The sequence below is a fragment of the Lytechinus pictus genome, chromosome 4, assembly GCF_037042905.1.
Source record: "Lytechinus pictus isolate F3 Inbred chromosome 4, Lp3.0, whole genome shotgun sequence".
NCBI classification, from domain to species: Eukaryota; Metazoa; Echinodermata; class Echinoidea; order Temnopleuroida; family Toxopneustidae; genus Lytechinus; species Lytechinus pictus.
Window position 1 is genome coordinate 17,833,252 of NC_087248.1, and position 24,041 is coordinate 17,857,292.

At 37.1% G+C, this 24,041-nt stretch overlaps 1 protein-coding gene across 1 annotated transcript; it reads left to right on the forward strand.

Annotated features, from left to right (window-relative positions):
* Positions 1-1,244: 1,244 nt before the first annotated feature.
* Positions 1,245-22,545, forward strand: LOC129258368 (peptidyl-prolyl cis-trans isomerase-like 4). Its single transcript, XM_064098529.1, has 13 exons — positions 1,245-1,623; positions 2,590-2,657; positions 4,157-4,221; positions 5,140-5,257; positions 6,348-6,490; positions 7,672-7,768; positions 13,054-13,170; positions 14,661-14,785; positions 15,895-15,961; positions 19,039-19,150; positions 20,259-20,328; positions 20,915-21,047; positions 21,661-22,545. The coding sequence occupies exons 1-13, from the start codon at positions 1,554-1,556 to the stop codon at positions 22,081-22,083; spliced, it is 1,608 nt and encodes a 535-aa protein (XP_063954599.1). The 5' UTR covers positions 1,245-1,553; the 3' UTR covers positions 22,084-22,545.
* Positions 22,546-24,041: the final 1,496 nt, after the last annotated feature.

A 24,041-nucleotide genomic window follows, 5' to 3' on the forward strand; every position in this document is an offset into this window, starting at 1 on the left:
TGCTTGAGCGAACATGGGACGTTTTTGTCGGGGGTTCAAAAAGAGGCTTGCGCCAACTTTGGCAGAAATTTGATGATTAGACTTTTGGCCAATCAGCAGACTTCCTCTTAATCTTTTGATTATCTTTGCCATTTTATAATTTTCAAATTATGCTGTCAAATTTCATTTACAAATTTATTTATTTACCTGAATTATTTTGTTTTTCATTTAAACTTCTTTTACCTTAATGCATTTTCCTTCATAAGTAAGAAAAGAAGACTTTTTGTCAACCCAAGTAAGAAGATTTGCATTATTAACTGGGAGAATTTGTAATTATTCAAATCCTTTTATTATGTGAAACAAATTATGTTTTGGTACCTAAAGACATGAATCCTATTTTCAAGGGGTTATTGAATCCTTCAAGTTTAATTATGTGCCTAGGACAAACAGGAAAGGATTCATGTCTTTCAATGGCAATGGTGTAGCCTATTGAGTCGATTTTGAAGGAGCAAGATAAGGCAGATCGGGTAAAATGTATTAAAAAGTTGTGAAGCGAGCAAGCAAAACATCCACTTTTTAAATATCAAATTTTGTGATTTTGACATAATATTCAGAAAATGATATCATATTTCACTTTCTATGTTTTCTGTGATTTTCCTTTTCACTTTTTTTCTTGGTCATGATTTTTTTTTGGGGGGGGGGGGGTGGGCACCCCGATCCCCCACCCATCAGTATGCCATTGTTCAAAGGCAACATAACCTTTGTAGCACACAATGAAAGGATTTGAAAAAAAACTTGACGCTCGATCTCCCATACTTCGGTTGAAAAAAAAAATGTTTTTGCTTAGAGAAGGAATATTCAAAGCTGAAAGAGAACATATTAAAAACGAACAACAGAACTATTCAAGCAAATAAGTAGATTTGGAAACGAATTTCGACCGCATAATTAGAAAATTATAGCAAAGATAATGAAAAGGTTAAGAGGAAGTCTGCTGATTAATAGCAAGAAGTCCGACCATCATATGTATCATTTTATGCCATTTTGGCGCAAGCCTCCTTTTTAACCCCAGACAAAAACATACCGTGTTCGCTCAAGCATGAACGAAACTAAATTATTTTGATGGCATTTGAAGGATAAGACCTCAGAGCACCTATTGACACCAAAATATAGAGATCATAATTTGAAACAAAAATTTTATAGACTTTTCAAATCTGTCCCGTTTTTTTTATACGCACTGTATATAGCTCTCGCTCGAACAAACAATCACGTCAGTAGTCCGGTACCAAAGATATGGGTCGCTATCTGTGTGTGCGTCCAATTGTTTTTTCAAGAATAATCATAATTCCGTTATTGTTTATCAAAGTTTTACGATTCATGGAAAATATTTTTTTTTAAATATTCATCATAAAACTGATATTGTACTCAGATTTTCGTGAATAACCCGCCTTTCATATTATTATTATAAATTAGGGATACCCATACTTGGTGGCCCATAAATACTAAAAGTTACGAATTCAACTTTCTCAGATCCAGAACAGAAGCAAATCAAATGTTAAATTGAATTTACTTTAAAAATGGCAGTTCTGTTGGAAACAACAGTTGGTGATCTCGTTGTTGATTTATATCCGGAAGAAAGACCAAGATGTAAGTTGTTTCAACTTCTTTAACTTATTTAATTTAAGGCTCACGGCGTCACGACTCAGTCTCAGACTCAGACTCAGTCATTCACGTCACGCCGCAGTTGAGTCTCGCCGACACGGCCGGAGCGGGCATGGCGGGAGTTGGCCCGATCGCTCAGGCGCAGGCAGGCCAGCCCAGCCAAAAGATTCAGACGGAGACCCCATGCCCATGGCCATGGCATTGGATCATGCTAGCCAGGAGGCGCCTAGAGAGTAAAAATAATTTACTAGCGTATGCTTACCCTCCACAAGACCACAGAGCCAGGGGGATTCCATCCCATTCTGCCATTCATCTGCGTGTACGGTACCGACTACCGCTACCGCAAAAAATGAAAAAACCTCAAACTTTCGCCCCCGACATGCGCATGCCCGAGAATGAGATATCTACTTTCCTTTCTAGCCCTAAATCATGTAAATTGGATATAACTTCATTTCCGACATTTCTACGCTATCGATTTCATGTTAAACAAGAATTCATTAAAAAAGCGAAAAATATTATAAAATTAAAAGACGGGGAGACTTGCTCGATGCTTACGCCGCCATTTTGTTTCTCATTGTTCATTGCCAACGTTACGGACGCATGTGTCCGTAATGTTGGCGGAGACCAAGTCACCTTGCCGCAACATCGTTTTGATATAGACCGAGGTTAGCAACCCAAAAATCTGTCTGCGGCAGCTCACCAGTTTGTTCGCCTAACCCATAATGTTGGTCGCTAAATTCAGTCTTTCTCAAATTTACAGTGAATCCAAGTGAAGCTATGTCTGACTGACAATTTGAACGATAACGCGGAGATCGAAGCCATCCAACAAATGTGGTCATTAATAAAACCCCTCTTGTTTAATTTTTCAGGAGTAATTGGAGTTAAAATATCTGTCAGTGATTTCTCAGAGTTATTTCATTGATTGAATTTTGTCTTCTTTATAATCCATAGGTTGCTTAAACTTCTTGAAGCTTTGCAAGATCAAGTATTTCAACTTTAGTTTGCTTCACTCCATTCAGGTAAAGCTTTCATTTTAAATCAAAAGTTAAAATCACCCTGATGTTATTTTCATTCAATGATAAAAGCAGAAAATTGAAAAGACAGACGTTTGGCAAAACTCCATTGAAGAACAAGAGAATTATGATGTCTTATGAATGCCACTTTCTTAGAACATTTGGAACGATTTCACTTCCTCTCTTGATATATCATCTGACTTATTATTTCATATGATTCTATGAGAAAAATATTTTCAGACATCGGTCATCACAAACCTTAAAAAAATGGGAATTTGTGTAGTTTATATGCCATGACATGGAGCAGCTGCAACTAGTACAAGCGTGTGATGTAAGAAAATCTTTACTTTAGAGATTCCTAACTGATATTTTTATGAATATTGATATGGATGAACTTTTTCTTTAACTGAATTTCTTAAAATGTATGTACATGTTAACATGTAGCATTCATTATTCTGTAAATAAACAATCAGATACAAATCTTGCAATATTTATGACATTAAATCTTTACTCACACCTGGCATTAAACATGGTGATTGATTCTTTTCAAATGATTAAGATAGAATTGTGCTACGCATTGTAGATCATTTTGATTTATAATAGTGTGCAATTGTTGTGTACCACACACAAAGTGTCACATCATGGTAGACAAATATACTTAAAATAAAATTTGGGGTTTATGTTCATCGGAAAGGTTGTACATGGTTCTTTAAAGTGGCGGATGAAAAATGGAAGTTTATGAACATTTTCCTTCTCTTAAGTTAAATTTTTTTTATAAATATTTTGCTGTTCATATTTTAGTGATGTCAATTACATCATATCTATAAATTTGGGAATATTAAAAATCTTATTTAATTTAGGTGGAATGGACTTTCTATGAATGAAGTTTGTAATAATGATGTGCTTTAGTCACTTGACTCTTTCAAATGGCAAGGTTCAAGTATTCACATTTGACACTCACCACCGGCCACCCAGGGCCCTGTCTCACAAAGAGTTACGATTGATCCAATCAATCGTAACTCTATGGAAATCCGTCGGTGTCATAATTTTTTCTCCAGGAAATTTGCACAATTATCTGTTTTAAACAAAGAGAAGCTCAGCGAATTTTCAAGAAAACAATGAATGCATGAATATACATCATAGTTAGAAAATATTTTGAACAAACATGCATAATAGATGTTGATGTTGCTGGCTTTCCATTGCAACTCTTTGTAAGATGGGGCCCAGGTGTTAAATGGTAGGATGCTAACATCAATGTGATTAGATTGGCATATGTGGGTCAGGTTAAAAACAGTTGCCCCCCAGGGAGATGAGATACATGCGGCGCACTTTTGTGTGTAACAGTGATTGATCGACTGATCTTGCAATGATGATTACAAGTACAGTGCTTGGTGATGTTGGTGTACACTATGTGGAGGAAGGCGAAAAAGGGGGGAAATTGCATTCATGCGCACATAATGCCTCTGTACACTCACATATTTTGACCTTTGACTTTTTCTCTTTAGAGGAACTTCATGGCTCAGACTGGAGATCCAACAGGAACTGGGAAAGGTGGTGCTTCTATCTTCAGGTAACGTACAGTGAATTCACACTATTAAAATGTTCACATTTAACAAGACTATTTAGCTTAGGAAAGGGTGTTCATACATTTTATTTTTATTTTTTTTATATTTATTTCATTTCCAGGCAAGAAAACATGACAGCAATAGAAACATTACAAAAGAAATGTAAAATTTAGCACCAGCCAATGCCTGGGGATCACCTAAAAGAATTGAAAATTCTGTCGAGAGGTTCTAATGAAGTGTGTTCACATAGTGACTCCCACTGCTATGCTCAAATGTTTTAGTGAATAGTTGGACAACTATAGAGTGAGTGTCCACAGTCTATTAACATGTTCATACATTCACACAGTAGTCACCTTTGTGCTATTAGTGTTCACAGTGTGTTCACATTGTCAAAATGCTCAAATTTAACTGTGTGAAGACGATTTCTGTCACAATGCCACATATAGATACACAATGAGTGTTCACAATGTGTTTATATAGTGGTTCACACCGTGACGATAATTGCACACTGTTAACACATCAACAGTTTGAGGGGTCACAGTGTGTTCACATTGTGATTCACATTGTTGAAATGTTTGAATTTAACAGTGTTAAGACGAATTCATGATGTGGACACCTCTGCACTTTGAGTGTTTTCAATTCAGTGTGTTCGCATTGTGATTCACATTGTTGAAATGTTTTTTGTTGAGACAAATTCACAATGTGGACACCTCTGCAATATGAGCATTTTCACAGTGCGTTCACATACATGTAATGATTTACACTATTAAAATGTTCAAACTTGTAAGCATAGAGATGATTTTAGTTAATGTTCACATTGTTGCACAATGTGAACACATTATGAGACACTCTTTCTCCCAGCATGGTTAGCCTACACGAACTATGGTAGTAAAAGAAATTCCCTCTTTTCTACATCATCTCAGTAAGCTGTATGGGGATCAGGCCAAGTACTTTGAAATGGAGAACAACCCAAGGATCAAACATAAGAAGAAAGGGGCCTTATCCATGGTCAACAATGGAGAAAACATGCACGGATCACAGGTAAGTTTAAACATCAATATCAGTTCAACTCAGGAATTTGTTATCACATCTCATCCTCCGCTGAATGGCATCATCAGACCTGCCAACCAGTATGTTTTAGCCGTATTAAGTACGTTTTAGCAACCAAAATACGGCAGTACGTTTTTTCTTTAAATCTTTTTTTTTTTTTTTTTTTACAAAATCGTAATTTATTGAGAAAAATCATCTCTATATGTCTCTATTTCATAAAACGTACACAAATATGGTTATTAGATCAATGTAATTTCAGGTAACTTGTTTTTTTTTCAATCATTTTGTAAAAACCAGGGTGAGATATACTCAAGTTTCAATGTTTTTTTTTTTTTCATCTGCAAGAGCAGTGCGCATTTTAGCTTGCATGAAGCTTGAGCGCCGTGATGGGCGAGTGCGCCAAGCATTTTATTATGAAATACACTTTTTTGGGGAAAAATACAAATATTTATCTCACACGGTAAAAATACTGATTTTTTTGTCAAAATACTGATTTTGGGGGATAAGAATACTGAAAATGCAAAATACAACTTGGCAGCTCTGCATCATACTTTGTAATCCAAATTAAGAATGATATGTTTCATACCACAAGATGATTATTATTATTCTACAGCGATTATGAAAATACATGTAGATACGATATTTATACTATACACGTGGGTAATTATTCAGTCTTAGACTGTGTACATGTACATACAGGTACATGTACCTATATTAGTTTGCATTTTGAAATATGGCATCAAATCTAATTAATAAATGAAAGTAGAAATTGTTCACCTACACAATGTATAGATTAAGCTTTATAAAACATTTTCATTTGCATGTGTTAGTATCCACTTATTTTCCACATTTCATGTTTTTTTAAGGCTATGTTATTTAAATCTTCCACTTTCTCAAATTAGGTATAAAAAGTGCCCATGAGCTTAATTAGCTGAGTTTGAAAGACCCAGGCAGCTGTACTACAGGGATTTCTATTACTTTTCACAAAGATTGGTGTCAGCAAATTATTAATGTCTCCATAAGAATCTCAAAATAGATTGACTTTTAATTTGATTGAGATTCATTTTTTTCTCAACTTTAGTTTTTCTTCACACTGGCTGAGGACCTGGACTACCTTGACGGCCAACACACAGTGTTCGGCGAGGTAACGGAAGGGTTTGATGTTCTAGAGAAGATCAATGAAGCATTCTGTGACAAGGAGAATCGACCTTACCAAGATATCAGGTAAGTCCTGAGATGTGTATTGTCCTTGCCAAATTTTATGTTAAAGGTGATGATGGTGATGAGGAAAACATCCCATGGGGATGGTGTTGGCGATGATGAGTGTAAACAGTCAATATTTTGATGATGATGATGATAGTGATGGGACAAAGACATCAGTTCGGTCCCGAGATGCTTGTGGTCCCTGCCGAATTTTGTGTAAAATATTTTTATAAGAATAAATGGTAAGGCCGACTTTTGATTGTGATGATGGTGAGGATGAGCAGGAGGAGGGGGAGGAGGAGAAGGAGGAATAGGAAATGGAAGATGGTGAAAATGATGGTATTTCAAAGTGATGATGTCGGTGACAAACGTGATGGAGATGATAGAGATGATGATATGGATAATGATCATGAAGATGATGATGATGATGACATTGATGCTGATGGTGATGATTATAATGACGCTGATGATAGTGATGATGATGATGACGATGATGATGGCGATGATGATGATGATGATGATGTTGTTCTTGATATTAATTATGATCATGATAATGGTAACCGTAGTGATGATATTGATGGAGATGGTGATGCTGATGATTGGAAGTGAAAGGGAAAGAATACAATGATCAGAAGAAGAACAACTACCAGAAAAGAGGAAAGGAAATCCGGAAGGAGGAGAACAAGAACTATAAAGAATAAAGAATAACTCAGAGTAAAGAAGACAAAGAGACGAGATAAGATGATGGTGATGTTATGAGTGTCGGAGGAATTTTTAGAAGTTGTTGCACATTTTCGTGGAAGGACAAAATAAAGTGAACCTTACTAACGTAACCAAAATTAATCTTGAAAATTTCATCACACATTATTTCTAATGCTGAATGTGATAAAATCTTTATCAAACTGTAAAATTTTGTTTAAATTAGGTCGATTATTTCTGCTTTCATGCTCATCAATGTTTGCCATCTCTTTTGCAAGCTTCATTTCCTTTAAATTCATATTTTGTATTTATATTTATTTTATAATGCACAAGTGAAAGGCAAATTTCTTGTAAGCGGATAATAATAAAGTTCAGTTTGATTGAATAATTTGAATAATTATAGTGTATCAAATTGATTTGTCAGATGATGGTACCCCCCATGCTCTCTCTGGGTGACTCTCTTTATCTCTTTTATCTCTTGATATCTGTCCCTCTATCTTTAGAATCAGTCACACCATAGTGTTAGACGACCCATTTGATGATCCGGAAGGACTTGAGATACCAGACCGATCACCTGAGCCCACTAAAGAACAGCTGGCGGTATGTAGACATCTCAGAAGTCTTAGACTCGTATTCTGAACTCTGGCTTATTCCATGGATAGCCAAATCTGTGATGCAGACCTCTAACCCTTGCGTTGTTTTAGTTGCTTCACTTCAATTTACGGCTGGTACTAAGCCCAAATTGTTTACCTTGACAGCCGATCACAGCTCGCCGTTTAGCGTCCATTGTCTCTTTCGGCTCTATTATATATTGTCTCACTCTAGTGTTCTAGTCATTCATGCGATTTTACTCTGATGAGTGCATGTAGAAAAGCTTCAGTATGTCAGTTTTTAAGGCTATTTTAAGACCTCTAGTACAGATTTAGTTTTCAGCTCATTTGATAATCATTCATAATAATACCTTGAAATGATGGCTTGAGATAGAGCATAATGAACGTTATAAATATGATGTAAACAAAATTTTACAATTTCGGCATCCCATAATTTTAGCACAGAGTGAAATCATTGCCTTTTATTCAGTTAAACAGGACGTCAGAATGCGGGCCATTAAGTCTAAAGTTACCAAGCTATACTCAATAGAATTTGCCTGTGAATAGTAGATATCCGAATATTACAATCCCAGGTCATGAATTTCTTTATTTTTATGCCAAACCAACGTTTCCATTGGACATATTTTTTGTATCAGCTGTGGGTTCGAATCCCAGCCATGACGTAATTTCCTTTGGCATAGAATTTATCCACATTGTGCTGCACTGGACCCAGGTGAGGTGAATGGGTACCCGATAGCATTTATTCCTTGAACGTTTTAGCACCTATTAATATAGGGACTCAGCTACAGCCCGGTAATGTGATACCAAGTATCAAAGTGAGTTCATAAATCTGTTTGTTAGCTTCATGTGATTTTACATATGACTGGAACATGTTGCTGTGTGCTCAATCAGATTTTTTACCCTTCAAGGTGGTGAAATATTTTCTTCGTAGATAACAATCTTTGTACAGTTGTAAACAATCATTCAAATGTAAATCATTTTTTTCTTTGCGGTGATGATTTTCACTAACTTTGGACTATTTCAGAAAACAAATAGTCACCAACAATTACATTACAAGTTTCTGCAAATACATGTACTTGCATTTGTTTTATCGGCATCTTTCCTGTTTTATTTATTTTTGAAAGTCAAAAAGGGGCCTAAGCTTTCGATCCTAGCAGAATCTTCGTCGGAGGCAAAATGACAAACATATAAAGTGGAACAACCATAATATAGACCACAAACAAGCTACAGCAACACTAGAAACAAGGAGACAAAAGGGGCATTAGTTAGTAGAGAAGACCAATCAGGTTAGTGAAGGGGATGAAAGAAAAGGAGTAGGCAGACACAAAGGGAAGTTAGTGTAAGTAAGGCCAGTAAAAGACCTCAAGCCAAGAGGGATTAAAATAATGAGGCAGGCAACATCAAACAGGATCTGGAACAAAACAGTGATAATGGGATGAAAAACAAGAGAATTAGTGAGAGGTGGGTCAAACAGGTTACAAAGAAAGGCTTAATAAACTGGTGCATAAGAGTGGGGGGAAAAAAGAAAAAGAATGGGGAACAACTGATAATGTGCAAAAGACATATAAGTATATATGATAAAGCATAAAACAAACTAAGAGAAGAAGGTAAGTGTAAAATATGTATCTATAAGTGATATGTATATAAATATATCCAAAAAAGAAATGTATATGAAAAAAATATATAAATACACATATGGTGTAACTGATATTGTAATCCGCTAGGTGTGACGGGAAAAAAAACCATAAGACTATATAGTAGGAAAAAAAAAAAAAAAAAAAAAAACCTGTATATGTGAAAATGAGGAAGCAAATTGCCTAAAAAGGTAAAAGCAAATATAGAAGAGAGGGGGTGTATTATGAAGAAACCATAGTATACATGTAAATAAGCAAATGTAAATCTAAAAGAGGTGAGTGGAGAAAAAACAAATATATATATATATATATATATATAATAATTATTATATCGCCTGAATAAGGAAGGAAAAATTGGAGCTGAGCTTGTATGAGATATGGGAGGAAAGTAGAGTAAGAAACTATAATGTAACTATTCAAAAGAGCTAAGGGGAAAAAGTATATGTATATATAAATTGAAAGTGGATAGGAAAGAAAAATCAGTCGTTCCCCTCTTGGATGTTCAGGCCATGAGGTTGGGTGGTGCGAAGTCGTCTCATCCAGAGCTTCTCCCTGCTAGTACGGACTGAGTCAGGACGGGTACCTAAAGATTCGATGCCCTGTAGCATCATGTCAGTGATGGAGTGGTTGGGGAGGTTAAAATGGCGGCCAACTGGAGTGTCCAGCTTTGCTGTGTTGACGGTGGATCTGTGCCCGTAGAATCGTTTCTTGAGTGTGGTCTTGGTTTCCCCTATGTATTGTACCCTACAAACTCTGCAAGTGATGAGATATACAACATTAGTGGTAGTGCATGTGATGTTGCCCTTGATTTGGTGAGACAGGCTGGTAGAGTTGCTGGTGAAAGTATCGCCCTCGTGAAGGTGTATTTCACATATGATGCACCTGTTGCTGGTGCATTTGAAGGTGCCATGCTGTATGGGAGAAGAATGGTTAGTGAGGGAGGGCACTTCAGCACGAACAATGAGGTCCCTGAGATTCGATGGGCGTCGGTATGCTAGAAGGGGAGTATCGGGAACGGCCTGTTGGAGACGATCAGAAGTGTGTAAAATGTGGTGGTTATCAAACAGGATTTTGCGGAGAGGGGGTAGATTGGGATGGAAGGTGGTCACAAGCGGTATTCTGTCGGTGGTCTCCTTGTCACTTTTTGGTTTGAGAACTTCAGATCTGGGGAGAGAACGAACTTTGTTAATTGCCAGTTGGACTGCCCTGGCCCCGTGGCCCCTGGCACAGAGATGTTTCTGCAAATTCCTGGCATGGAAGGAAAAATCAGGGTCCTCGGAGCAGATACGGCGAAGTCTGAGGGCTTGACTGTAAGCGATGCCGGTTTTGCAGTGACGGGGGTGGCAGCTGGATGAGTGGAGGTACTGGTGGGTATCTGTGGGTTTAGAGTATAGGGTAGTGGTGATACCATTAGACTTTTTCTGGACTGTAACATCAAGGAAGTGGGTTTCCTGTTGGGAGAAATCAGAAGTGAATTTGATGGTCCTGTGGAAGGAATTGATGTGGTCAATGAATGTATGGAGGCTGTCTTCATCCCTGGTCCAGATGAAGAAAATGTCGTCTATGTAACGCCACCAAATCCATGGGCGACAGGGGGCTGAATCTAACATCTGCTGTTCCAGCTTCGTCATGAAGAGACAGGCGAATGAAGGAGCCATTCGGGTGCCCATTGCTGTACCGAATATCTGTAGGTAGTGCTTGCCCATGAATGTGAAGTTGTTTTTTGTTAGTACATGAGACATCAGAGATTTGATATCGGATATGGGGGGACTGGAATGGCCACTGGCGGCCAAGGCTTCACATGATGCTTGAATACCTTCGTCGTGGGGAATGCTGGTGTACAGTGAAGAAACATCGAAAGTGCCGATGATCGCAGTCTCGGGTATCTGGTCCTTGATGTCATTTAGTTTCCTGAGAAAGTCTGGAGTGTCGTGGATGAAAGAGGGTGCACGTGAGAAAAGGGGCTTAATGTGGTAATCAACAAAAAGGGAGATGTTCTCTGTTGAGGAACCATTTCCTGAGAGGATGGGTCGACCGGGGTTGCCAGGTTTGTGGATCTTCGGGAGGAGATAGAAGCGGGCAGGTTTAGCGTTAGTAGGGGAGAGAAATTTGTGGGCCTTCTCAGAGAGATGCTCGTGTTCTTGTCATTCAGTGTCGATTGGATCTGTAGGGAGAAATTACAAGTAGGGTCAGAATCGAGGAGTGCATAGTGAGATCGATTATTGAGATGTTTCATGGCTTCATCGATGTACTGCTGGCGGTCCATAACAACGACGGCTGATCCTTTGTCTGCAGGCTTGATGATGATGTCGGACCTGTTTTTGAGTGATGAGAGAGCCTGGCGTTCTTCTCGAGGAAGGTTGTCATGTGCTCTGGTGTCGAGGGTATCTGTGGAGCGAACTTGGGATGAGACAGCTTGGATGTAAGTTTCAAGGGAAGGAACTCTATTCTTAGGTGGAATCCATGTGCTTTTCTTGTAGAAGGGTTCGGGATCAGAAGGGGGTGCATCTAAAAAGAACTCTTTGAGACGTATCCTGCGATAGAATGTAGAGAGGTCTTGGCTGAGAGCTATCTGTTCAACTTCTGGTGGCGTGGGGCAAAACTTGAGACCTTTAGAGAGAAGAGAGGTTTCTGCTTGGGAGAGAGGGGAGGATGAGAGATTAACAACCAAATGGGGGGATACATCATTGTTGTTGGTATGTCGTCTAAATCTGTTTGACCGTTGTCGCTTCTTTGTGAGGCTGCCTATTTTCTTGTTCCTGCGTTCAGTGAGGAGAGACCTGTGTTTAGAGAGATCAGATTCAATTTCATCATTATACTGAAGCCATTGGGTTTGGGTACAGCAAGAACGTAGTTCGTCTTCCAGGCTACTGATGTCAGCTGAAAAAGAATCAAGAGAAGCGATACACTGTTCAGAGAGGATGTTAATTAATCGAACTGAAGCTCCAAGTAAGGTCTGGTTCCATCGTTTGCGAAGTTCAGGTGTGAGCGTACCGAGACCGGGAGTGCAATGAAGTTGGAGGCCTGTGGGTATAATGCGATTGAGGGAATAAAATCTGTAATTGTTCTGGTGAAAAGAGGTCTTGAGGGCTTTCAGCTTGATCTTCCTGAGCTGGTGAAATAAAGATAGATGGTTAGTCATGGTAGAAAAGAGACCTAGAATAAAAAAAAGTGTAAAACAAAGAAAATGGATATTCATAACAAATCAAAATATAAAGAAGGAGAAAAGTCGAGTAGATTTGAACTGGACCTAAAACAGAATGATGATAAGAATACACAAAGTTAATTAAATCAAGCTGAAAGTGACCTAGAATAAAAAAAATAAAAAAGGTGTAAAACAAAGAAAATGGAAATTCAAAACAAATCAAATATAAAGAATTAGAAAAGTCAAGTAGATTTGAACTGGACCTAAAACAGAATGATGATAAGAATACACAAAGTTAATTGAATCAAGCTGAAAAGTAAAATCGACCAGACAAAGATACCAGAAAAAAAAAAAAAAAGTTATGCAAGTTTAACTATGGAAGGAAAGTAAACAAGAAAACACTAAAATACAAATACAAATACAGAAAATCAAACATATATGGATAAAACAAGACAAATTAGATAAGGAGGATTTATTTTTGATGATTTTTTGCAGAGTGTACGCATCGGTGCGGACGAAGAGATCGAAGACGACAAAGGAAAGAGCAAGGAAGAGGTGGAAGGCGAAGAGAAAAAGAAAGATGCCAAAGCCAATGCGCAGATCCTAGAAATGGTGAGTTAAGCAGACCAAAATTGTAAAGCCTTAAGGGTTCTTGAAAAATGAAATAGCCTTGTCCGTAAAAGCATGCTTAGGAGCTGGGGTGAACTCCCCTCCGATCCCATGGTCTGTGATTACAGACTTATGTACATCATAAATTGTTGATTTGCCGGTGTGGGAAGACGTATATGTTGTGACTTTCAATTTGTCAAATAAATACTATATCATCCTAATATTTAGTTTTTTGTCTCGCCTGCGTAGCGGAGCAAGACATATGTATCACTATTTCCGTCGTCGTCGTCGTCAACAATTGTGTTGTACACCCAATAACTTTCTATAGCTTCGAGGTGGGATCACCAAATTCATACCAGAGGTCCATCTCCTGAAGGCACAGGTCAAGTTCGAATATGAGTCGAATTTGAATAAGGTCAAAGGTCAAAGGTTAATGAACTTTCCATGACTGGCACTGCTGTGTTGTACACATAATAACTTTCTATATCTTTGAGGTGGGATCACCAAATTCATACCAGAGGTCAATCTCCTGAAGGCACCGGTCAAGTTCGAATATAAGTTGAATTTGAATAAGGTCAAAGGTCAATGAACTTCCATGACTGGCACTGTGCTGTGTTGTACACACAATAACTTTCTATAGCTTCGAGGTGAGATCGCCAAATTCAAAACAGACGTCCATCTCTTGAAGGTACAGGTCAAGTTCGAATATGAGTCGAATTTGAATAAGGTCAAAGGTCAATGAACATTCCATGACTGGCACTGTACTGTGTTGTACACATAATAAATTTTTATATCTTCGAGGTAGGATTGCCAAATTCAAACAAGAGGTCCATCTCTTGAAGGTGCAGGTCAAGTTCGAATGTGAGTTGAATTTGATTAAGGTCAAAGGTCAATGAACTTTCCATGACTGGCACTGCTGTGTTGTACACACAATAACTTTCTATAGCTTCGAGGTGGGATCGCCAAACTCGTAACAGAGGTCCATCTAAGTCATATAGCATACATGTAGTTTTGACATGCAGTCTCTTCATGACTGCAATATGCAGGCGAGACAACGCTTGGCGTTTGCCTTGTTTCATATTAGCACCTTCACCCTTGGGGTGGTACAAAAAGTGACAATATCATAACGTTACGAGCCAATAGATGTAATCAAGAGAATTGATCAATTCTGATCAGTAACCTGCTTTATCTGCATTCCAGCTTGGTTGATTAAAGGTTTCAAATTAATCTTTCTTAAAGTTTTAAAAGGGAAATTCACCCTGATGTTCATGAAAGATTGATTTTGATAAAAGCAGAAAACGAGAGAAACATATTTATGAAGTTTTGGCAAAAATCTGTCAAAGAATTAAGGAGTTCTGGATTTTTGAAGTGACAATTCTGTATGTTGTGGTTTTATCAGTCCAAATGTCTAGGGCGGTGGATTGCCCCTCTCCCTTTTAGGGTTGTTAACAAACACCATATCAAACTTGCTTGCATCTCTACCTCTCTGATAGATCGGTGATTTGCCTGATGCAGACATGAAGCCTCCAGAAAATGTCCTCTTTGTTTGTAAGCTGAATCCCCTTACGACATCAGAAGATCTGGAAATCATTTTCTCCAGATTTGGAAAAATCTCCAGGTAACCGAAGACTCATTTCTTTTATTAAAGCAAGAACCAGTTTTGTGCAATACGTTTTGTTACCAAACCTTTACAAGAGTTTCATTGCTAAAAAAAACACATGGTTGGCAAGACCAAGACAATTGCTTGATATTGGTATCTTTATTTTTTTACACAAAACCAAGAATCAGAGAAAATATCGCAAAAGAGCTACATGCTCTTAATTTCTGAGTGGTTTGCATTTTCCCTGTACAAATATGCCTACTTTTTAGGGGTGACGAGCAATTACCGGGTATGCAGCAAAAAGCAAATATCATTATTTTGCCATAAAATATTGATTTTCGACATAATCTTGAATTAATTATTAAATATATTAAATATCAAATATCACATATTATAGGGGAATCCAACCCAAATAAAAACTTGTTATAAGAAAAAGAAAAATCAGACAAGTTGATAGGTGAAAGTTTTAACAATATCGGACAAACAAAAAGAAAGTTACAATTTTTTTTAAAGTTGTAAATATTGGTAATCACTATACCCATGGAGACTTCAAATTGGCCGCATATGTGATGTCATAGTGATGTAAGGCAAGGACTACTCTTCCATGTACTCCAATACATATTATGGCTAGAATGTAATTTTTCCCAAAAGTTTTATTTCAAATTATATTTTTCTTTCATGAGGACATAAAACAATATACTACCTGGGTTATATTTAGATTACTGCCCCAGGGGAATGGGTACTTAGGAGAAAACCACAAATCCCTGATAATAAAGTACATGGTCTATGGGAAAGTTGTCCTTGCCCCTTGTCATAATTTACTTACCCAGTTGCCAATTTGAAATCTACATACTATTAGTGATCTCAATTTTAAAGCAGCTATAACTTTCTTATTGCTTGTCCGATTTCTTTCAGACTTTCACCATTCTGTTTAATTTATTTTTCTCCTTCCCAACACAACATTTAATGGTCAAGGCTGGATTCCCCTTTAAATATTAAATATTGTTTGCGACAGATCTTGGGGCAACTCTAGAAAGATTTTGATAAAAACCAATATTAAGTTATTCAAATTGATTGAACATTATATTGCTTTCCTGTATTCCTTGCTCTTTCTATTTATTATACAGTTGTGAAGTGATCAAAGACAAGGTGACTGGAGACTCACTCAGCTATGCCTTCATTGAATTTGAAAGGGTAAGTGTATTGATAATGAACATTGAAAAGTTGTAGAGTTAATAATAATAATAATATTCCGCATTTATATAGCGCTTAACACATCAGAACGACGTCTCTAAGCGCTTTACAGATATATTATTACCCCGGTCATCGGATCCTTGCATGCCGCATACAATGTATGCACCTTCTCCACTCCATGGGGAGCATTCCAACAAGAGTTCCAAGACTCAATTGCTAGGCATACTACATAGGCTTTCGCATCCTACCGGGTACCCATTTAACACCTGGGTGGAGAGTGGCAAATTGTGGATTGACGCCTTGCCAAAGGACGCTAGGCCATGGTGGTGGTTGCGGTATGAAACCCATATCCTCCACAACTTTGTTTTAAGGGTGTGTTCAATGTCGATTTTCAAATTCAATCAGCAACATGAATCATGATTGAAAACTCAATTAACAAAACACAGAACACAAACACGATCAATGGTGCACTGTTCAGTGTTGAAAACATTTAGCTGATTATTGTCAATTTGTTTAAATTCCCGCTTTCGTTATCGCAGCTTTGTTGCACAGTTTGACCCATCACAAGAAAGGTCATTTCTGGCACCTGCTTATGTAGGCTTCCACTGCGAGAGCAAATTCAAAGACGTTTCAAGACTCAATCGTGTTCAATGTCGCATTCGCGATGCTGAAGGTCGTGAAATCTGAGGTGATCGCGATTGCAATCTCACCTTTTTCGACGTTTAAATTTTCTGTTGAATCGTGTTTTGAAAGATGTTTACTTTTACGATCAGGAATGGAGGACATTGAACACACCCTTTGTTTCTGATTATATATGCGTTTTGTTATCACGTTTTTAATCGTGATTCATGTTGCCATTTAAATTTGGAAGCCGACTTTGGACACATCTTAATACACTTTACAAAAGAGACCAGGGGCCCGTCTTACAAAGATTTGTGATTGATGTGATCAATTGCAACTATGGAAAGCCAGCAACGTCAACAAATAAAATGCATGTTTGTTAAAGCAAATTTTTCTAGATATGATATATATATATAAATTCATCGATTTCTTGACAATTTGGTGTGTTCTCCTTTGTTTACAACGGACATTTTGCTAATTTCCTGTAGAAAGTTACATGTACAGTATGACACTTTTGGATTTCAATAGAGTTACGATTAATTAGATCATTTGTATCTCTTTATAAGACGGGCCGCAGTGCTCACAGAAACATAAATGAAACTGGGTAATATTCTTCCTAAATAACATTAAAAGAACAAAGAAACTTGCAATGTTTTTATTCAGCTGTTCTTTTAAAAGTGATCAGACCTTATATATGCCATTTTTGTCTCGCCTGCATAGCGGAGCGAGACATAGGTATCACTATTTCCGGTGTCGGCGTCGGCGTCGTCATCAACAATTGTGTTGTACACCCAATAACTTTCTATAGCTTCGAAGTGGGATCACCAAATTCATACCAGAGGTCCATCTCCTGAAGGCACAGGTCAAGTTCGAATATGAGTTGAATTTGAATAAGGTCAAAGGTCAAAGGTCAATGAACTCCATGACTGGCACTGTGCTGTGTTGTACAAATAATAACTTTCTATATCTTTGAGGTGGGATCACCAAATTCATACCAGAGGTCCATCTCCTGAAGGCACAGGTCAAGTTCGAATATGAGTCGAATTTGAATAAGGTCAAAGGTCAATGAACTTTCCATGACTGGCACTGTGCTGTGTTGTACACATAATAACTTTCTATATCTTCGAGGTGGGATCACCAAATTCATAGCAGAGGTCCATCTCCTGAAGGCACAGGTCAAGTTAGAATATGAGTCGAATTTGAATAAGTTCAAAGGTCAATGAACTTTCCATGACTGGCACTGTGCTGTGTTGTACACATAATAACTTTCTATATCTTCGAGGTGGGATCACCAAATTCATAGGAGAGGTCCATCTCCTGAAGGCACAGGTCAAGTTTGAATATGAGTCGAATTTGAATAAGGTCAAAGGTCAATGAACTTTCCATGACTGGCACTGTGCTGTGTTGTACACACAATAACTTTCTATAGCTTCGAGGTGGGATCGCCAAACTCGTAACAGAGGTCCATCTAAGTCATATAGCATACATGTAGTTTTGACATGCAGTCTCTTCATGACTGCAATATGCAGGCGAGACAACACTTGGCGTTTGCCTTGTTCACATAATGAATGGTATTGAATTTGCTAAAAACTTTTCCTCATAGTGCTTGTTAACAATACTAATACAACATGTACTAAAAATGTGAGGACCATAAAAATTATAATAATAACAGAAATATGATGATAATAATGGGAATGACGGTAATGGTAATGATAATAACGATGTTAACAGCTTTAATCTAAAAACTTTTTTTCAATTTTAGCTGATGCAAATAAAAAAAGGCTGAAAATGTAATTTAGAAATCCAGCAACCTCCGTAGTTGGGGATTAAACCAAACTAAAAACCTGGATTCAAAGCATCCCTCAAAACTTACCTTTACAATTCTTCCTTTAAGTTTTAAGTTTAATCTTGTCAATATCAAAAGAATATTCCTTTATTTCTTGTTTTATGTATAGCTATTGCACTGCTTCATTATTTGAACATAATTCATATGTCATTGTATTTCTGATAATTCATTTTGTTGAACTTATTGTATTCGAACTATTTAATTAATTAACGTCATTGCTTTTATTGTTATCATTATTTTGTATTTCCCAACTTGAGTAGGCCGTTTTCTTACCTAATTTGTAATTTGTAATATGATAATACTTTACACTGTACATGTCCTTTCTTGTTTGTTAAATGTTCAATTATATATATGTATGCTATTTAATCGTTTTGTAAAGCGCTTAGAAACATCATGTATTAAGCGCTATATAAATACAATGTATTATTATTATTATTATTACTACAAGATTATGTACTACTTTCTCGTATTAAAAGTCACACATAACTTTACGAACAACTTTCTGAAGCAGTTCCCTATACCTTTAGCTTCGTACATATACATTTGTCACGTTTACATTTATCACCTGTTTTCATGACCTCTGTTTTCATGACCTCCTTTGATTTGATAGGAGGAAGACTGTGAAGAAGCATACTTCAAGATGGATAATGTTCTCATCGATGATCGTCGGATTCATGTCGACTTCAGCCAGTCTGTAGCCAAACTCAAAATGGGACCATCAGGTACATAGTATGATATGTGGCTCAGAGAACGTTTCACGATCCCACTGCTGCATAAGAACTTCCATTAATGGCGATTTAACTTTGCTATTAATTGTTATTACCATGGTTACATAGTTTAGCAGCCAATAAAAGATTATGGATTCCATACTAGTATTCCCATCACAATAAACACACTCTCTCTCTCCCTGTATAATTATTATTTTTTCTACACCCAATGCTGTTCCAATAACAAATTCATACGTGTGTTTGCCCGGCATAATGCATATATACACCAAGAGGGATAGGTGTGTGAAATATTTGTTTTATGAATATCAAATTACTCGGTTTTATCGACAAACATTTATTCGTAACAATGTTGTGTTGCCTTGAATATATAATATGATTTATAATCTTTCAAGATTTTCTCTGAGCTGGGTCATGGGAAGTAAAATTGTGTCATTATGATAATAGTCCGCGTTCATGTAATGCGACTATGTGTGTACATGCAGAGCTGCAGAACCAAAGAATAACGATCAGCGATCCAACAGAATAACCTACATGTACCCCACCCTCAGCAACATTTTTTTTCGCTGCTCCAAAATGATTGTGATACAGATGCGTGCCTAATAGGGCAAGCGAATCGTATTTAACGTACATGAATCGCGGACGACGTATCCCTATAAATTCTCTGTTGCATGTGGTATTCAACACATTACCCTATTGGTTAGACCATACTTGTGTGAGGTGTGTTGTTGTGTAATCACCAATGTGAAACACACCCCTGGTTTGAAAAAAATAGTGACCCGTCTTCTGCTCTTGTGACAGTTGCAAGTGTCTAAAGTTCTTGGAAGAATTTGCTTTGGTTTTTGGCTTAGAATGTGAAGATGCAGATTAGGGTTTAGCTTTAGTTCAGCATGCATTTCATTTGATCCATACATGTACATTATAGACAAAAATGATATAAAAACAGTTTTGTTCCATCATGCAAATTTGCAAAAAAAAAAGAATAAATAAATAAATTAATTGATTAATTAACAGAAAAACCCTTGTAGTATTATGGTTGAATTAGACTACCCTTCAAACTATTTGAATTACATCGAATTGATATTCTTTTTGTATCCTGATGCAGGTCCAGTGATACCTCAGACAGGCGGAGAAAGCTCTAAATATGCCATAAAGGACTCAAAGAGCAAGCAATCGTATCCTTACCATGTTAGATGTGGATTAGGGTGGTTATTCTGATGATGATGATGGTAATAATTGTGATGTTGGAGTTGATAGGGATGTGATTGTGAGGGTGATGATGATGGTGATGAAGATGATGATGATGGTGATGGTGATGATGATGATGATAATGATGATGTAATGATGAAGGTGATGTAATGATGAAGGTGATGATGATGTGGATGATGATGATGTGGATGATGATGATGTTTAAGGTGATGTTACGATGAAGGTGATGATGATGGTAATGATAATGATGATGATGACTATGATGATGTTGATAATGATAAAGGTGATGATTATGCTGATGATGACGAGGATGGTAATGATGAAAAGTATAAAAATGGCGGTGGTGATGATATTGATGGTGATGAAGATGGTGATTACGATGATGTTGATGAAAGATGATGATTTAAAGTGCAAGTGGTAGAGGGCAAATGGAAGAAAAGCCACAGAAAGGATGATGGTGAGGATGATGGTGACTTGACAAGACAAGTGTTATTTAATATACAGTCCTTTATATTATATTTCCCTTAACCTTAATAAATTTGCAATAAACAGACAGAAGTATGGTTTAGTGCTTGATGAGGACGACAATTATGGAGGTCAAAAGAGGTCTTATCAAAAGAAGCAAAGGAGATATTCATCTGAAAGTGACAGTGAAAATGAAAGGCACAGAAATAAATCCAAAAAGGTTTGCAAGATTCATTCATAAGTCGGTGTACATGTAGCATCTAAAGAGATGAAGCCTATTGAAGCCTGTTTCAAGTTTTGGAAAATCCGCCCAAAAGTGCATGTCACTTTTCCATTTCATTACTTGATTTATTTAATACATGCACCCCAAAACAGTTGTGAAGGGTATATAGATGTGTTTTACAGGATAGATTTACGCATTTTACATTTACATCAGAATAATATATGTAAATATTTTTTGTCTTGATTATATAAAACATTCTCAAGCAAGGAATTGGCAGAGTTTCCATGAACTTTCAATGTTCTCTGAGATCTTAGATGATTCAGTACCAATCTTTCAATGGTCCTTGTGGTATCCATGGGTCCCAAAACTTTTTGAAACAGATTCAAAATGGTCTTTCACCGGTTTCTCTGTATAATGGTCTTTCGGTGGTCTTTCAGCAGTCTCTCAATTAACTTTTAAAGGTCTTGTTTATTCTTTTGATGATCTCTTTGACAGTCTCTCAGTTTTTTTGTTTCTCAGAGATCCCTGAAAGACTCCTGATAGATCACTATATTTTGAAGATTTACTCTATTGTAAAATGTTAAACTTTTTGCTGCTCATCTTCCCACAGAAGGAGAAGAGAGATACAAAGCGGGACAGTTCCTCTGAAGAATCTTCCAGACGGAAGAGACAGAAAGATAGGAGAGGAGACTCAAGTTCCTCGGAAGATGACAGAAAACGGAGAAGAAAGGAGAAAAGAGCAAGGGACGACTCAGAGAGCGAGGATGACAGGAGAAAAGAACGGTCTAAAGCAAGGCATCATAAGGCGGCGTCGGGGTCATCGGACGATGAGAGGTATTCAAGACGGAGGACGGGTCGCGATAGATCCAGAGAAGATAGATCCAGGGAGGATGGTCGAGAGAGAGATGAAGAAAGAAGAAGGAAAGATGGAAGAAGGGAGAAGGATAGATACAGCGGAAGGGGTGGAGACAGAGATGACAGGTACAGGGAGCAAAACAGGGAAAAATATAGAGAAAGAAATAGGGATAGGTGATTAATCACAGCATTTTTTGGTTATTTTATAGTGTTTTTGTGTGTTTTTTTCTCAACCCTAGACCTGGGAATATTTGAATATCCAAATTATTCAAAAGCTTATTGATGATTGAAAATAAGAATACTGCTTTTTTAATATTGGTCATATATTAAATACACTGTAGCACTTGATCATTCAGGTCAAAACCTACAGTAACCACCCCCTACACACTATGAAATACAGGGTCTGTTGATCAGTTGAAAAAAATCACTTATTTTTTTAGATATGATAGCAAACTCCTCCCATACATGTAGTATTCTTCACATTTCTCATACAGCTTTGTGCCTCCATGATAGACATCACATAGAGAACATGCGTCATCCAGGCCATGGTATTTGCCAGCTTTGTTAACTTATTTCTTTGTAAAATAAAAATAAAGATTGACAGACAAATATTAGGTCAAAATGGAATGAACAACGACAATTTTGATCGGGTTGGTCATGTTTTTGTGACAATTGATGTTGTTGCCTAGGTCAGTGAGAAATCAGAATGAATAAAGATGGCTTTCTGAAATGTAGAAACTCTTTGTGCATCTCCTCTCTGATGGAGTTATGGAATTTAACGAAACATGAATTTCTTTATTGACATCTTTTAATCATGACACCTGAGTGGTCCAACATAACTTGCACAATGTGCACATCTCATTGAGTGAACCTCAGAATAAGACCCTTGATTCTGCCTTGTTCCTCGAATTTCTTGTTCCTCGAATTTCTTCTTCAATTTCTATACTAGATAAACAATTTTATTTGGCTTAAGCTGATCACTTGTGTCAAGTTCTATATCATTTCTAACCTTAAAAGGGCAACATGTTGAAGTACTGACTCTTCACAAAATCATGTAATTCACACATGTATCGGCTTTGTTTCACCAAGGCAGCGTGGCTGATAAATGCAGCACAATTAATGATGTTCTCTTGTTGACTTGAAAATGATGACTGACTTCAAATCTGTTGTGTGCACTAGTACTAGTATAAGATAAAACAGGTCACTATCAATATCATCACTGGAATAATAGTATCCCATTGGCAGATCTGTTCTCACAGAGATCATAGTTGCAAGAGTGGATATAAGGAACAATGCATCCAATTGCTATCCCTTGATAACAGGAAGCTTAATAACAATTAAGTTGTAAACAAAGGATAATCACATGGACTTGACAAAGGAGTAGAATACATGAAAGAGGTGGGACAACTGAATGATCCATGTGAAAATGTAAATGCTGGTACAACTTGTTAAAAAGGAAGTAGCATTTGATTTTAAGGTCATTCCCATTTTGTATGAACTTAACCCCCCTGGGAATAACAAACAGCCTGTACATTTTAAATTCAGATAAACAAATAGATCTATGAAGAGCGAATAACCCGAGCTTGATTACAGTGACATGAAATTCTTAACTCTGGGCCGTATCAGTATGAAAAACTCCCTTAACTTTTCATTTTGGTTGAGCTTATGTTAGTTTTGAGCAATACATTCACATGTGACAACCATGATTGGAATATCGATATCCCATACAAAAAATATGTGTCCAAAATATATCACAGAAAATAATTACCCTGTTAAAACAACCCTGATTTTACAGGGAAAAAAAGAAGATTTGCAGAAAACAATAACAGAATCATTCTGTAAATTCAAAGAACAGGAATTTTTCTGCAACTTAACAGAACAGGTCTGTTTAAAATGGGAAAAGGGTGTTTTCTTTAAGGAAATTTGTAAGGTTCCATACACCAAATACCAATTTCCTGTAAGATTACACAATCTGGTAAGATTACAGGTGTTCTCGAGACTCTGCTGCAGGAACTTCTTTTATTTTTAGGATAAATTTTCTAACAGTGTAGATGAATCAGACAAAAATTTCATACGGTTTGGCCTCCATAAGGTCATGTTCTTTGACAGAAGTTTGGAGAGGGGGGGGGGGGGGTC